Source organism: Nelumbo nucifera, chromosome 6 (assembly GCF_055504915.1).
Source record: "Nelumbo nucifera cultivar China Antique chromosome 6, China Antique-T2T, whole genome shotgun sequence".
NCBI lineage: Eukaryota > Viridiplantae > Streptophyta > Magnoliopsida > Proteales > Nelumbonaceae > Nelumbo > Nelumbo nucifera.
In genome coordinates this window covers 2,421,774-2,436,751 of record NC_142654.1, presented here as the reverse complement: position 1 = coordinate 2,436,751, position 14,978 = coordinate 2,421,774, and the positions used below count along the sequence as shown (strand labels likewise).

The window sequence follows — 14,978 nt, the reverse complement described above, 5'->3', positions numbered from 1 at the left end:
GCGTAGATGGAATGGATTTTTTGAGTTCAGGGTCCCATGGCCATTCCTACGGAAGAGGCGGCAAAACTAAGTAACCATCCTGAATTAGAAACTTTGTTTGAGTTGGCATTTGGGAGAATAACTATAAAAATAGCACGGGAGCCTAAAACCAATATTCTAATTAGCCAAGGAATTCTGCCGGTATATTAGCTTCCTTATGCACATGGGTGATGGCCACGTTCAGATTCACTGGTGACATCAACGAAAAGATCTCCTGAAATTGATAGTGGATAGCCCAAGGAACAATACTATGTTTGTTTATTAGGTCCACCAAAATTTAGTTGTCACGTTCAACTAACAAATGGATCCCATTAGAAGATTCAAAGCAAGGATTTAAGCCATGAAGACAAGCTTCAACTTTCATACAAGTATAAGCATATTATAATAGAAGGCAAAAACAACAGCAAACTTACCCTCTATGCCCCTTATCACATCCCTCCTCCTCCAGGCCCGAGTTTTGTCTAGATTCAATTTAACCATACCTTAGGAAGGAAGGAAGACACCGATTAATCCACTTGACACATATGCTTTTACTTTTAGTAGCCTTAATTGGGAATTGAAGATCAATATTCCATCGTGTAATCGAGGGGGAGGGGCCAAATTATTTATTTCCAAGAGCCACTTTTAATAAAAACAATTACTTGGCTAGTTAAGCGATGACACCTTCCAACCCAAAATTCCCATCGAAGATCTCAAGGAAGAATCATAAGAATTTGATTTCACTAAGAATTTATGGTGCAAAAGGCTCCAATTCGCAACTCTACTCCTCACATTTTGGTATTTGTGAAGCGGGATCTCAAAAACAACAACAAAGCACTCTTAGCATTTCGAAGCCAACACCATAAGTTTTTTTTTTTTTTCTTTTGGCAAGTAGTAATCTATTCAAATCATTTAGAAGAAGATCATGTGAAAAGTTACAACATTTGGCACTCGAGAGGGCAATCCATCTTTATCACTTCCATCCATAACGTTTGAATATGTTGGAGAGATATCATAGATAATTTATTATATATACAAGAATGATAAGAAAAGGGTTCATGTAAACCTAAGGAGATTTATAATGAAATTCAACAACAGAGCAAAGATTTAGTCAATTCAATGTGTATCTTGTCTTGAATGCAGACGTGTTTGAACGTTTGGATGAAACGGTTATGAAATATTGGTCTATGAATGGAAATGCCATTTGTGCAATAAATAAAAGCAATACCAGAGCCAGAGGTGCCTATAAATCTTTAGCTGAGTAAACCGAGTTCATAGCAACAACAACGAGGTGGAAGAAGAAAGAGAGTTCACGTGCACAATTTCTGGTTGATAGCATTACGCAACTAATCCAATTTCATCTTCCAAGGTATAGAGATGGCAATTTCACCCATCTGCATGGACCTGATTGGGGGCGGGTTTTTTTTTTTTTACCACTGATCAGGGTTTGGGAAAACCCAAGAGGAGGGGACAATATTTGTGCACCCTACCCCACCTATATTATTAAATATAATATATATATATATATATATATATTATATTACACTATATTATATAATATAAAGTAGTTTTAGGTAGGTTTCAAAAAAAAATAATAAATAATAAATCAATAAATATACAAGAATGATCGGGGCAGGGTGGGGCAAAGTCGGAGATCCCCATTCCCCACGGGGACAGGGATGAGGTTAGGATTTTTAGTCCTATCGGTGTTTGGGGTGGGGAATTTGAATTCAGGGTCGGGTATGAAACAGGCAAAACCCGGCCCCACCCCACCCCACCCTGTTACCATTCCTACTAAGGTGAGGGCGATGTTATGTAATCTTTATAGATGGGTTTAATTAGAATGATACCACATTTTTTGTTTATCTATTTATGGCTTATTTTATCTATAATGCTTATGTGATGTATTGTTTAGAAAGGCATCTTGGGCTGATTTACCGGAGTTCAATCCAAAAAGTCAATGGATTGTGTTGGAATTGGAATTGGAAATATATTATGGAGTAAATAGGAAGCCAAACCCATATTGTAAAAACGAAAAGCTTATAGATTGAAAACCCCACTGCATTCCATCATTCTGATCATTTGAAAAAAGAGATTTCCTTATTATAAATAAGAAAAATCTGAGAATACATCATAAGATATTACAATAATAGAATTCAAATCCAACAAAATCAAATAGATTCCCTTAAGATGATTTATTCTTATCTCCCACTCCCAAAGAAAAAGAAAGAAAAAGTAGAAAATTAATCACAGATTCAACAATTTCACTTTCACTTCTATGTTTAGAAATTTACTTGGGTGGGCTTGTTAAAACTTATAAAACAATGTTTAAAAATTGGAGAATTACTCCCAAATGCAGTGAAAAGTTAAAACTTATAAAACAATGTTTAAACTATCGAAAATATGCCAAAGTGGTATGTGGCAGAGGTGGAATGACATAATTTTTCTGGGATTCTACCCTATAAACATCCAATCCATGGATATATAGTGACTAACTGACTATTGGTCCATCGTTGTCACCCCATTAACTCTTATTTTTTTATTTTATTTTTATATATTTCATACAAACTCATTAATTTCTGGGATTCTACCCTATAAAACATCAAATCCATGGATATATGAGTATTGGTCCATTGTTGTCACCCCTTTAACTCTTAATTTGATTTTTTTTTATGTATTAAATACAAACTCATTAACTCGCTCTACTTCCCATTAAAGGACCCAATTAATTCCCCTGATAATAATTATCACCGTATTGACACACTTCCAGGTCTACTAATTTAAATTCAAACAATTCTTCTTAAAAAAAAGCCATGCGGCATGCCATTTGCTAGAATTGAAGTCATTGCTAAACAATAAAGACTATAACCATTGCTACTGTGCTATATTACACTTATTAAGAAAGAACCTGCATTAACTGTCAACATTTTAAACAGCCGGATGAATTTCCGCTATCTATCATACAAAAAATAGTTAGAAAGAAAGAAAAATACTTATATGATAATTAAAATTAATCATTTTTAGTATGATGAGATTTATATGATTTTATTTACCCATACATTATTTTAGTTCCATTTTCTAACAATTTTCAGTGTATATCCTACTACACTATAAACTATATACACATATATATATATATATATATATATATATATATATATGAAAAGAACTACATATTTATAGTGATTTGTGGTTCGTTCAGCCCATGAAACCATCAATGAAAAGATACATGAAAAGATACATCTCCCCATGAAAAGGGCCGTGCATTGGGAACATCTCCCCATGAATGAAAAGATACATGTTCCCAATGCACGGCTGTAAAGGGCTGTGAGAACACAATTTTGTGAGGACTGAATCCGCCCTCCACAAATCAATGGCTCCAATCCGAATCTGACAACATTGTCTTTAGTTCTCAAATTGTTGGTTCTCGTAAAAAATTGGTTATAACAAGTTAACAACAGTTTCTTTTCAATGGTATAAAATTCGAACCAGGTAGCAGTGCAAACAGGTTTCAGAACTGAAGTCTTTCTAGTTTACAACATAAAATAAGAATCAGTAGTCCCCCATCATTGATGAATCAACTACAAGTAGATATAAAATATAAACTAGATTTAACGCAAGAGTTGCAACATAATCAGAGATTCAGGTGGAGCAATTTGCGTCAGTCTTGAATTTTCCATTGGAAACACGAAGAAAACAAAAATGTAAATGTGAACATTTTGTTCAACCTCTGGCCAGAAAATTAGCCAAGTATGGGGAGGATTCGGGTAATATGCTCTAATGGGATGCTGTCGGCTGTGCTTTTCTTGAGCTCTGGATGGTTGAACTCATTGCGAGGAAGGACAATGAGCTGACCTCGGCCTTGCCCCTTCTCCAGAACCCAGCCGCAGTTGGCCACCTGGTGCTCCAGGAACTTGTCCAAAGAGAGGCCTTCAATATTGATAGCCTGTCAGGAGGGAGATTCAATCAGTTAGGAAATTCCACCATCTTAAACTTAATCGCCATATACGTCCATATGCAATAGTTGAAAAACAAGGTGGATAAAAGAGGTGAATAAAAGACTACAAAATGACCAAGGAACAATTCACTAATGTGGGTGCATATCCATCCTGCACGTAATTCATGTCTGTCCTTTACAAACCATAAACTTACCAGTCGTGATGGATTAAGAATCCTCCATCCCATTTTGCAAACTAACAGCAAGGGCATTTAGTAAGTCAAAACACAAATACTAAAGCAATCTTTTTGGATGTGCGTTTATTTTCATTGGATGAATATAACAATTCTGTGGTCAGTGGACTGGAGGATCCAGACTCAACATTACAAGTAACACACACCTCATTGACAAAGAACGTGACAAGATTCTTATTTCTTATTTCTGTGGGTGAAAACCCTAATGCTTCATGTCGAAAATCCTTTATACATAAAGAAACAACCAGCAAAGCAACAACAATCAAATGAATTATCACACTAAAGCATCTTCTTATACTGGTTAAGGACAATGTAATTTCTAGTACTCATCCAAGCCATTTATCAACCATTTTGCTTTGTCTTGCAACCCTTTCCACTACTCAGGTAAAATTATATTTGATTGACATCTCATGCCAAACATAGCAAAGAAAATTAATAAGTTAAAAGGTAGTGAATTGTACCTCCGCAAGTACAGGTCTGGGAACCTTTTGGTAAGTCAGAGAAAGGACATGAATTGCATAAGCTTGGATTGCTTGCTCAAAACCTGCATTATATTTTCTTGTGAGTAACAGTAATAGCCAAACCAAGACAGAAAAAAAAGTGCTCCAAAGACATCTGGAAAATGAGGAAAGTGGGGAAGTTATAAAATTATAACAGGCTTGCCATTTACTTGTTAGGTTCAGTTTGGAAGGAGTACAAATACAAATATGTAGAGTGCAAAACCTTGTATTTTGTATGTGTTTGTACTGTACATATTTGTATTTGTACTCTTTCCAAATTGAGCCTTACTGGTTAGCATAAAGCATGGTGTCCACAGAGGAGCAAAAACAAACATAATCTTGCTAGTCTATAAGCACACCAGACAGGGGATTGTAGATGTTGTGAAACATCTGCAATCACAACATCATATGAATTTATAAGTTAAAGCATTTGCATGTTGCAACATTCAAAAAAAGCACACCAGACTGGGGTAAAATAGGATTACAAATGCCAAGCTTTAGATGTTTAATTTTTCTCTCTAGATGATTGGAATGTGGCAAAACCAAATATACTTTGGTTCTCCTCTTACCTTCTCTGAGTAATTGTTATTTATGTTGATTAAAGAATTTATAGGTCAATCTAAATAACTAGAGTGATTAAAAGAACTGACTAGTTAGGGGTTTTTTCCTTAGTAGGGTTTGGGTAATATAAGGTGGATTTTTACTCATTGTAACTAGTTTAAACATTTTCTTAAGAAACTCTTGTCAGTATATCTGGTCACCAGTCAAGAAGCCTTAGTGCTAAGGACATTTCTCCCCATAACACCCACATAATTCTCCTGTTTAATATCCAATCTGGGGCTGATTCCAAAGCTGGGATCTCCTCCCAACAGAAATTGTCCCAACACAGTTCCAACTTATCTGTCTCCACATATCTCACCATAAAACTGGGGCCACCATGCTTAGATGTGCAGACACTAGGGCTGTTCAAACAATAATGACAAAACCGACCAAACTGACTATATCAACCCAACTCAATCCGATATGGTCAGTTCTCAAATAGGTCAGTCAGTTTTTGATTTAAAAATAAACATAACCCAACTGATCGATTCGGTTGTGGGTTATAAGTTTGTAAACCAAAGTAAACCTGAACCAAACCGAACCAAGTATACATTAATGGGATATATCCCGCTAACTGATCGATTGTAACCATAGCCCATAGGCATGGTACGATGTACAGGTGAAGTGAAAATTGACAGGTGTGTAGGTCTGACCCCTGGCCCCTAGGCATAGTTATTATCTCTATATGGACCTATTAATTTTTCTCTCTTTTATCTCCATTCTTGATTTAGCTTTAGGGAAAATATTGGTACTGACTTTCAAGAGAGAACAACCAATATTTTTAGGGAAAATATTGGTACTGATCGGGGACCAATTTGAAAGTTCGGGTACTGGATTGCCGCATTTTAAAGTTCGGGGACAAATTGTCACTTGAGCCAAAGTACAGGGTACTCATCGGGAATTTTCCCTATTTTTTATTAGTAAATTAAGATTTCATTAATAGAAGAATAAAGCAGTTACAAGCTCCCAAGGAGAGGCGCGAGCTGCGACCTCACCTAACATCAGGAAAAAAGCAAGAAGTAGAAAACAGAAAACAGATTCAGTTTACAGTTGAGCCCAATACAATCTTTCCCTATTTAACCCTTGCTCTTTGCAAGACCATCAACCATAGCGTTTGCTGATCTCCCCACCCATTGTACTCTCACTGTCAAACTCCTTATCAGCCAATTGAATTTTTTAATTTCATTCTTAAAGCACCACACAATAGAATCCGGGTTTTGTAGCCAACCTACTACCACTTTGGAGTCCCCTTCTATTAGCAATTGTTCCAAACCTACCTGCACTGCTAGTTGTACTCCCTGGATAGCAGCTAGAAGTTCCACCCTAGTAGAGTTTCCAAGTCCTATGGGGCCCAAGTAAATAAGAACCACATTCCCAGACACATTCCTTAGTACCCCTCCTACCCCTGATCGGCCTGGATTACCAAGACTACTACCATCAAAATTCAGCTTCAAGAAGCTTACAGGAGAGAACAACTAATATTTAAACAATAAATAATAATAAAACAATAATATTAGTTTTTTAGGACCGTACTGACTGTTCTCTCTGGTCTCTATCTAAACTAATAAAATATAGGGTCAACTTTTTACTCTAAATAAAGGTGTTTGAATGGATCAATTTTCTAGGGTCGTGGGCCCAAATCAAATGATCAAATCATGAACAAGGAGTTCTTGGTTCAGTATAACTGATCAAACTGACAATCCAAGAGTTCCTATTATACATCAGCTTTTGTTCTATTTCGGTCGGTTTCAGTTGGCATAACATTCAACCCAAGATGTTCAGTTCAGTTGACAAAATTGTGTGCAACCAAACCAAACCGACCTGTGTACAGCCCTTGCAGACACAGATCATGTTGGAACATGTTGTGATGGTTTGTTGTTGGGAGAGGATCATCCTAATAATTTGTTTCACTTTCTCTTGCTGCTGCACCATTCCCAATCTAGATCACCTGGTTATAAAATAATACCCCTTCGGCCCTTCCATTTGTCCTAGCAACTTGCCTATTCATTTGTTCCTTGAGGACAGCATATATTTGAACTGCCTAGTAATTGAGCTAGTTACAGCAAAACACAAAAAAAGCACTTTCAAATGATCTAACCAATTTATGTGATTAGCTAAATTACTAAAACAACCCAAGATAAAGCTCTTTTCCTAGTCACAAACTCCTACACAAAGAATTTTCAAACCAGCCGTGGTTTTCAATCTATTTCATCAGATCCTCAACAGGAAACCATGTCTACAAAATTGAAGGAACTAGCAGCAAAAGTTGAATACATATATATAAGGGATAACTTGGGACAAGCTTACAGATATAGCATTGTTACCTGGCACAACTTCAAGTATGTTGTGATTCTTTGCAGCCTCGCCCCAGAACTGACAGAACCTCGCTGTCTGGAGAACAAAAAAGAAATGTAAGAATATGACAGCCCATTTCATGAATGTGCAATTGTGCAAGTCATGGAGAAAGTAGAAACAATAAAAACATACCTCTAGGTAGTGTGAGAGAACAATCAGTGTCTTGAACTGCTCCTCCATTTGCTGACAATTGAAACAGAAAATAAATATATCACATTACAGTGCATGTATAATTCAAATCTAAAAAAAAATTAAGAGGAATCGGTATGAGTGTGACTGAGATGATTTGAAATTGATGAATGGTAAGACTAGAAAGGGCCGAATCAGAAACAAAAATATAAAGAGGACTTGGGAGTAGCTTCAATTAGTAAGAACTGACAAGACAAGGGAAAGTCAACTAGGATGGTTTATCCATATGCACATACAAGCAATGACTGCAACAATGAGGAGTGATTTGGTTTAAATAGAAGACTATAATATTGCAAGAGGAAGACCAAACAAAACGTAGTCTTTAGTGGTAAAAAATAACCCAAGGATTAAAAATATGACAGAAACATTATTTGCCAGCAAACAAAAAAGTTCTCTTAATTATATCAGAATGTGCAGTGTGTATTTACACTAGGCCAAGACACCATGTTGGTCCCAGCTAAGTGGGGTCTTGGAAGGGGCAGACTAGGTACGATCCTAATCTGTGGCAGTTTTTTTGCATTAAATGGCTGCGCTCAGACACAAAGCTGTGTTTTCACACTTGCCAGCCCAAGGTTTTACCGTTATGTAAATACACTGTGTATTTACACTTCACACTATATATATGCATTTATGCATTTGACAAATCATTGCATATGAAACAGGTTGATATTGCTCCCATCTAGTAGAGCCCCTCCAAATGCAAAATAATGTTTGTTTTTACTGTAAAGGATATTCACTCTACACCATTGCCTATCTGCTAACACCCTCGTGAACTAATGAATCAGCAAGTCTGTCAGCACATTGTTGGCACCCATGAGAAAGATGCATGCAATCCAACCACCAAAAGTCCTGTTTTTCTAATTTGGTTTCTACAATTCCATGGTCCAACCATTTCGTATTTCAGGCTTTTCAGCCATATAATAGTCTTGGAATCCTCCTCTGCAACCAGTTCCTGGAAACCAGAAGAGGTTGCCAATTTTAGTCCCTGAAGTGTAGTTTGTAGTTCTGTTCTTATGGAGTTCCCTAATCCTATTAGCCCAGAAAACACCAATTTGATGTCCTTGTTGTTGTCTCTGAAAGAACCCCTTATTCCTGGTTCACCAGGATTACTGAGGCTGCAGCCATGGAAATTCTGCTTGTTGTGTGTATGTGGGGTGGGGTGGGGTTACAAATATTACCCTAATACTTCCAGTGCGAAGCCACTATTTACAAAAAATGTGGTTCTTGATAGAGCACAATGGCAGGGTAGGATTTGTGTAGCCAAACCCAAATAGTTGTAATTAAGGCTGACTGGCTAAATTGAGTTGAGTTCAGTTGCAGAACAATTTTAAGAGGAAAAAGTAGAAAAAAAGTTGAAAATCAATTGAGTATTTAAGGGAAGGAAAAAGATTCACTACATCCACTTTACATCAGCTTCTTGGAGGCGGATGATCCTTCAAAACCCCTTAATTGAAAATTCAGAGGCTTTCTAATTGTATTGCCATGAACCATTTATCGGTTTATCATTATTTGCTAATTTCAAAGGCGAGATAAATGTTGCCATAAAAGCCATTAATGGGTGTCAGTATCCAACACTAACTTTTGTACAAAATTGGGGGAAGATGTTACACGGTTTAATATAATTTTCGTATCATACATCAAATCTGGCTTTAAGAACCTGAGATTTTAAGATACCAAGAAGCCAGGAAAAAGAAGCAACAACAGAAACAGGAAGGCACATGTACAATACATGTCCTTTTTCTTAACAGATAAGCATGCATACACCTAATATGAATAATGAATCAGCTAATGGCATGCTGATTGCTGAATGATAAAAGGGGAAGAAAGAAAGTGTACCACTCTTTCTGGGATTAAAAATAGACAAAGGCTGAAATCTGGAGCTGGCATTGCCATAAGAGCCTGCCCACAATTGAAAGAAGAAAAAAAATGACATTGCAAACAAACTTAGCTAGCATTGACATGAGCGCCTCCTTAGGAGACAAAGCAGCAATAAATTTTGGTTGCAGAAAATAGGTAGAAAACTTATCAAGTTCTTATGAATAGATTTCGCAAACCTTAACCAAAATGCGAGCAACAATCTGGGTACTCATCCTCTCTGGCTCAAACTGCAAAAAAAAAAAAAAACCAGATCAGAAGATAGAAATGATACAAATGTTACATCCCTTTTATCAACTACATTAAATATGAGGGTGTGCAAGGACATGCATGTAAGCATGCAAGTGAATGAATATATATGTCTGTGTGTGAGTGAGAGAGAGAGAGAGTAAAAGACATATCTGACCTGATAGAGCCGAAGAAGGCAAAGGTTTGCATCTAAACTGTATGTTTGTGATGAAACCTAGTTGGCATGATAAATTACCCGAGTTAAAAGTTGTAAGAATGCTAGTTAGAACATGCATATCTAGGAACTAGAAGACATAAATAAATAACAGGCAAAGAATCAAGTGAGAGCTATTAATTTCAAGCTAAGGCAATATAAGCAATTCATAATAGGTGCACTATTGACAAATTATAAGCAAATAATATGTGGTCTTTCATAAGGCCTGCTTGTTCCTGTAATGTCATGGTTCAAACCAGCTATATCTTGTTACTAGGATAACTACAAATAAACAGAAAATGTTCGCTGTAATTTTCTGCCACTCGAGCCAATTTGATTTCATACTTGTTTTAGAAATGACATCTAATTAAAATTAGCATACAACCTAGTGAGTGGTGACCTACACAACCCCCATTTCCTTGTCAAAGCTGTTGAAGATCCAAAATTATAGTAAGAGTTGCATTGAAACTATAGGCAATATTTTTAGATTATTTAACTTACAACCCATTGAGACTTGCAAAATTCTAACATGGAAGTTTGGGATATCGCCCACTAAGCCATGTTTAAGCCAGAAAAGAAAGATTTTTTTTTTACATAATTGTTTGGCCATCAAGCAAAATGATCAGGAAAATGCTATGCAACACACATACCCTATAGAACATAGAAGATCAAGCATTTCATTTAGAAAATGCAAGCTGCCTAAATGTGTTGAAAAAATTAAAGCAACAACAAATTAGACAACATTTTATCCTTACACAATGTTCAATTTCTGATGAGAAGCTTTTCTAAATGCCTAAATACCTAGAAAAAAGTTCCATACATTCATATTTATTTTCTAAGCAACTTCTATAACATACCAAAAAAAATCTCATGAACAAAATAAACAACCATTATTTGCAGTAGTTTATGCATCATCATGATTAGAAAGATGAACCATATTACTTTTTTCATTGAACCAACCTCTTTGTATTTCTTTCTTCTATAAATAACAGAACCTTCCTTTGAATGCTCCATCCATATAACCCAAATTTGCTGAAGGATTGATGCTCAGAACTAACCAATAACCTCCTTCATGGTTCTTGTAAGAAAATAGCATATCCGATTCTTTTTTTTTTCTTTATTTCTTTTCGAACATTGAATCATTGGTGTCACCTGGACTCGAACCGGAGACCTTCAGTGTGTTAGATTGACACAATAACCGACTACACCCTCAGCACATCCAATTCTTTGATGGCAGAATATTCTACTCTTACATGGCTTTTTCTGTCACTAACTTGTATTTCAATTAGCCCCTAGTAAACAACAGTAACCTCCCCCATTCTAACCTCTTAACACTCTTCCAATCCCTGAATATTCCAGGTTGTCAATTGAAAAGACATCTAAATTACAGTTGACTACTCTTTGGAAGAGGAGACCAGCTCTATTACTCTAACTTGTCTACTCAGCATGAACTTACTATGTGGATTGTGGAACCATCTCCCCCATCCCCTATCTATTGCATGAAGAAAAAGCCCCAGACATCCTTTCTAGTCCAAATCCAGTGAGCAATCCTGATAGAAATTAAAACAAAAACTAGAATGAACTACTGTTAATTGGAGAATAATCAGGCCTTCCTGTCTTCCCAACTTCCATTGGGACATTACCCAGTGTTAGTTGTAGCTATCCAGGGTCTTGGGATGGGTGGATGGATGCAAACCTAATATTACTATGTTCGGTATATTTTTCATAAGAATGCCACTCTCAGACTTGAACCTGCATTCTCTCATTTGTCAGCCTGAGAATAATGTATCTAGATTCTAGAGCATCAGCAGATAGCCTTCCATCTCATAGTGAGAGGTGAAAAAAGTCCTGTCTCAAAAAAAATGAAAAACAACTATCAATGTTACCAAGATGTTGCCGCTGAGAACCAAAGAGAGGTATGAAATGGTCCTCACTCTCAATAGCAAAAGCAAAAGAACAAGTGGTTAATTGTCTAAATATAAGCCTTACAAGAGATACACACTTGAGGTGCTTCTGACCAAGCCATACAACAGAAATGGAGCATATCAAAGGGACTAATTTTCAGTGTACCTCACAATTAAAGACATTTCCAAGAGTAGGACACAACCAGTTAGTTTTCACCAGGAACTATTTGGAGTTTAGGAACAGAGCTGTAATTGTGCTGGACTCGAATCAGATCCAAACACATCCAAATCCAATCTGACTGTTAAACTTAAATCCGAGTCCAACGGATATATGGGTCTTGGAACGGAATATGATATTAATCCAAGTTTGTTTCATTTATTTTTTGAAAGAAAGAAAAACTAAAAAATAAAAAATAATAATAATTAAAAAAAAACAATTTTTGAGTTTCTCTTAGAATTGGAGCAGGTCTTCAACTGAGTATTGTATTTCCAGAAAACCTAAGTTCTAAGAAATACCATGGGGAGAAAGGAGAAGGAGAAAAGATGGCTAATTCCTAAACTGTGACAAGAAGCAGAGTCTGACAAAACAAAATTCTCCCGAAATATAAATTTATCACCCAAAAGAAGCAGAATCTGAAATAACTCTTGCAGAGTCTGACATGAAGTCACTACAGCATTAGTTGATTTCCAATGGTCAACTGAAATAACTCTTGCAGTAGAACCAACACTTCAGCCATTTGCACTGATTTCAATATTTTCTTTACCATTGAATTCCATAACCTTTGTTGTTCCTTAGAGAAAGAACAGAGCCAGTTATCTAAACAGTAAAGCTTCTCCCTTCCTATAAGAAACACATAAGCAAATTACAAAATCTCCACACCCCGGGACGAATGTGCTTTTCTCTTCCAATCTTCCAATTTCTTAGATAACCTTTCCATCATATCCCAAAAATCACGTACCTTGGAGAACGGTTATTTAGGTGAAGCAATTTCTACCTCTGACAAAGTTTTTTTTCTGTATTTAAGTGAAAGCTTGTAGTTTTTCCTAGTGCTATAGGAATTCTACTACTACAGCCTCTGTAGACAAACAAGCCAGAATCCACATAAAAAACGTTGAATTGACACATTTATTATTTCTTAAACAAACAACATAAACCCATCAGTCTACAGCGAACAGAATTTCTTTCTATTTACGATGACATACCAGAAGATTAAACCCACCAAAGGTTTGAAAAAAAAAAGCAATATGATAGAAGAATATCAATCTCAACTCAATGTTCATCACCCCCAATCAATCAGACTCCACCTAACCTTTATTTTTTATCCTATTCCTGTATGATTTCTATTCTTTGTCTTTTCAGCGATTTATTAACTGAGAAACTGACGAAAAACTAAAGAACTATAATGCATGATGGAACCTGATGTTGCAATAAGCTCTCAATTTCTAGGTCTAGTGTCAGGAAGTCACCTGCTCGTTCACAAAGTTTTCGAGATCAGGAAGAATGTCAGGATTGTACGGGTTCAGGGCGACGAGTTGTTCCACCGTATACGAGACCTGCTGCTGCTTTGGAGCTTCTCGTTCTCTTCCCATTGTATTTCACGAATGAGAAGCAGAAAACTTTGCTTATGCTTCGGATGTAGAAAGCCTCCTTCAACTGTTCGAGAGAGAGAAAGAGGTGAGATGGTGAAGGGTTTAGAGGCTAGGGCAACAAAGAAACTTACAGGAAGACTTCAAATCTGAAAATTACACAAAACACCTTTCTTTTGGATATCATGACGCTTTGCTCTTTTGAACAATTTATTTTGCACTTAACTACCTATAATTTACTATTTATTTTAGTGCGACCCTCTCGGCTCTCGTTACAATCCTAATTGCATATAAATAGAGGTATAAATCGGGCCGTGCTAAGTTTGGGGTTTTAGGTCCATGGGCTGGCACGTTATGGCACAACCGAGCGGACCGTATATATACTTTATATATATTTATATAATATTATATAAATTATAATTATATGATAATATATAATATATAATATATTAATAAAATAAATATATTTTATAATTTTATTATACTAATTTATTTAATTATTATATATATAAGCAATTTTATACACAAAATTCATATAAAATTAAAATTTTAAGTTTTTTGTCAATTTTTTTTAAATAAATAGCCTTGGCCCAATGCACAACCCGACCTGACCAAAGACTCAACCCACAGACCAGCCCGGCCAACGGCACGACACAGGCCCACATGGGCCTGGGCCATAGACCATGTCGGGCTGACCCCCAAATTTTTTATCGGAAAAGACAGCACGACCCGTAATGACCCACAAACTAACACGACACGGCCCTTACTTTACACAAACCGCCCACGAGCCATGCCATACCAATCAAGCACAGCCCATTTTACACATCTACATATAGCTCGGTGATCAACTGATCATTAGACTATTTGAGAAACAAGTGCTTGGTCGAAAAGTATCATTTATTCGAAAGAGGTACTTACCCCAAATAGAAGCTGAGTAGTGAGTACCCATGCCATATAGCGTTTTGACCAAGGCAGCATACCGGTAAGGCGGTACGGCAACTTGAGCCCGGTTGAGTTGGAAAATTGATAAATTTTCAATATGGTTAAAAGCCAATAAGTTTGCACTACTTAATTACCTATACTTTATTGTCAATAGATTATTTATTTATACACACATGTATTATAAAAAATATCATATACCATATTTATATATGCATTATTATATTGCATATAACTATACTTAAGTTTTTATGGACGTATTATTCTTTGAAAATTGTAAAGTAACCACCTAAATTGATTGAAATAATGTTTAAGGATCCATGGTTATTTATTTTGGAAATATCCCTAGTGCTTTTTACCAAATTTTTATAAAAAAAA

General features: G+C 36.2%; 1 protein-coding gene across 1 annotated transcript; it reads right to left on the bottom strand.

Annotated features, from left to right (window-relative positions):
* Nucleotides 1–3,459: 3,459 nt before the first annotated feature.
* Nucleotides 3,460–13,781, bottom strand: EIF3K (eukaryotic translation initiation factor 3K). Its single transcript, XM_010275603.3, has 8 exons — nt 13,542–13,781; nt 10,135–10,191; nt 9,908–9,958; nt 9,690–9,752; nt 7,797–7,847; nt 7,634–7,700; nt 4,671–4,753; nt 3,460–3,964 (listed from the first exon to the last, which is right to left on the bottom strand). Exons 1-8 carry the CDS (start codon nt 13,662–13,664, stop codon nt 3,761–3,763), a joined length of 699 nt encoding a protein of 232 aa, XP_010273905.1. The 5' UTR covers nt 13,665–13,781; the 3' UTR covers nt 3,460–3,760.
* Between the last annotated feature and the right edge of the window lie 1,197 nt (nt 13,782–14,978).

Bases quoted from the DNA above. Each gene is read 5' to 3' on its own strand.
- EIF3K (XM_010275603.3), bottom strand. From the start codon at position 13,664: ATGGGAAGAGAACGAGAAGCTCCAAAGCAGCAGCAGGTCTCGTATACG. The intron at 9,753-9,907 runs GTTTGCGAAATC...AATTGTGGGCAG, and splicing joins TTGCTCGCATTTTGGTTAAG to GCTCTTATGGCAATGCCAGC. The intron at 4,754-7,633 runs GTAACAATGCTA...AATATAATGCAG, and splicing joins CATACTTGAAGTTGTGCCAG to GTTTTGAGCAAGCAATCCAA.